Source organism: Cyprinodon variegatus, unplaced genomic scaffold (genome assembly GCF_000732505.1).
Source record: "Cyprinodon variegatus isolate N-32 unplaced genomic scaffold, C_variegatus-1.0 Scaffold1114, whole genome shotgun sequence".
In the NCBI taxonomy this organism is placed as follows: Eukaryota; Metazoa; Chordata; class Actinopteri; order Cyprinodontiformes; family Cyprinodontidae; genus Cyprinodon; species Cyprinodon variegatus.
In genome coordinates, this window is record NW_015151567.1 from 55656 (window position 1) to 57277 (window position 1622).

General features: G+C 45.6%; 1 protein-coding gene across 1 annotated transcript in view; it reads right to left on the reverse strand.

Annotated features, from left to right (window-relative positions):
• LOC107101564 (abhydrolase domain-containing protein 8-like) overlaps positions 1–1622 on the reverse strand; it is a 10012-nt gene that overhangs the window by 2591 nt on the left and 5799 nt on the right. The window contains exons 2-3 of the mRNA XM_015400518.1: positions 414–1256; positions 160–330 (exon numbers count right to left, since the gene is read on the reverse strand). Of these exons, the coding sequence (XP_015256004.1) occupies positions 160–330; positions 414–1246 (1004 nt within the window). The 5' untranslated portion in view covers positions 1247–1256. The remainder of the gene's footprint in view (positions 1–159; positions 331–413; positions 1257–1622) is intronic.

The window sequence follows — 1622 nt, forward strand, 5'->3', positions numbered from 1 at the left end:
CAGACTTAAATTTTTTTTAGTAATTAACGCTAAATTCATTAAATCACCTTTAACGTATTACTTTTAGGGATATAAATGATCCGTTGGTAATTCCTTGCTGACCGGACTTTTCCTTTAAACACTGTCAACATTCTGCAACATCAAACTTTAGATTCATACTTTAAAAAGCTCCAGGCCAGACAAGGGGATAGGCAGTGAAGGACACATGATGGGAGCTGGAAGATAGAACAGAGACTTGGCTCTAGAGCTGTAGGCCCCCCTCCATTGATCATCACCACCTTATGGACCAGATCAGGGTATTCATGTGCCAGGAATGTACAAAATGATACCCTGGAAGAGACGTGAAGACATAATTAAAGCGCGGCATAAACATATCAACTGCAGAAATCCTATTTTCCTCCCCAAATACTCACCCATACGAGTGGCCGATGAGAATGTTGCGTTTCCGAGCATATCTCTTAAAGATGGCCCGGAGGTCCTCTGCCAAAGCGTAGAAGGTGTACGCTGCCGCGATCTGCGGAGCGGTGCTGGCCCCGTGCCCTGCCAGGTCTGGCGCGATGACCTCATAACCCAAACGTGAGAAGAAGTTCAGCTGGCTGCTCCAGATGTCCAGAGAGCCTCCCACGCCGTGCACAAAGAAAAGCGCCACGTCCGAATGTGTCCCTTTGCAACTCGAGATCACCCTCGTGGAGTCGATGAGCACAGTGCGTTTTGGTTTGCGGCGGCGGCGGCGGGGTGGTGGAGCGGGTTTCTGGTCCCCGGAGGGCAGTGGGACCGTGGGAACCGGGTTTGGATCTGGGGATGAGGGCGTCTCTTTGTAATCAGCCAGTTCCACCTCCACGGTGCTGCAGGGCTCCAGATCGCCATCCTGGCACTGCAGAATCTCAGAGTGCAACACATCACCGAGGTTCTCAATCACCAACTGGCCGTTGCGATAAACTGTGATCTTCCTCTTACAGTGGACACTGGTGCCAGCATCATCATCATCGTTATCCCTGGAGTCCTCGGGCGGAGCATCACCTTTTGCATCACAGTCAACATTCTTTGTGTTTTTCTCTGCATCTTGTTTCTTTGTTTCTAAGCACTGGTGCACTGGTTTGATGTGTCGCACTCGTAGGACCCTCCCTGGCTTTACCTCCACAAACTCGAAACCGTCTGAAGGCTCTGAGGACTCCAGAGGCAAGACCAGATTGGTGGTTTTCCCCGTAAGGCAGCACAGTATCCCGTCAGTAATGCTGGTCAGCATGGTGCTTTTTCTGCTTTGAGAAAACAACAAAGATAAAAAAAAAAACAAAGCTGAATGTTGTGAAAACTGTCATCATCTGCAATTCTTTTGCACTGCAAAAAAATTTAATCTCAATAGGTCAGTTTTTTTCTTAAAATAAGTGGATTATTTCTTGAATTTAGGAGGTAAGTGAGGCACTTTGCCAATGGAATAAGGCAATTTAAAATTAACATAAGAAAAAGTAACTGCATTGTCTTATTTCAATTTAATAATCAGAGATGGGAAGTAACGAAGTACAAATACTTTGTTACTGTACTCAAGTAGATTTTTCTGATATTTTTACTTTACTTTACTACTTATTTTTATGGCGACTTTTTACTTCTACTCCTTACATTTT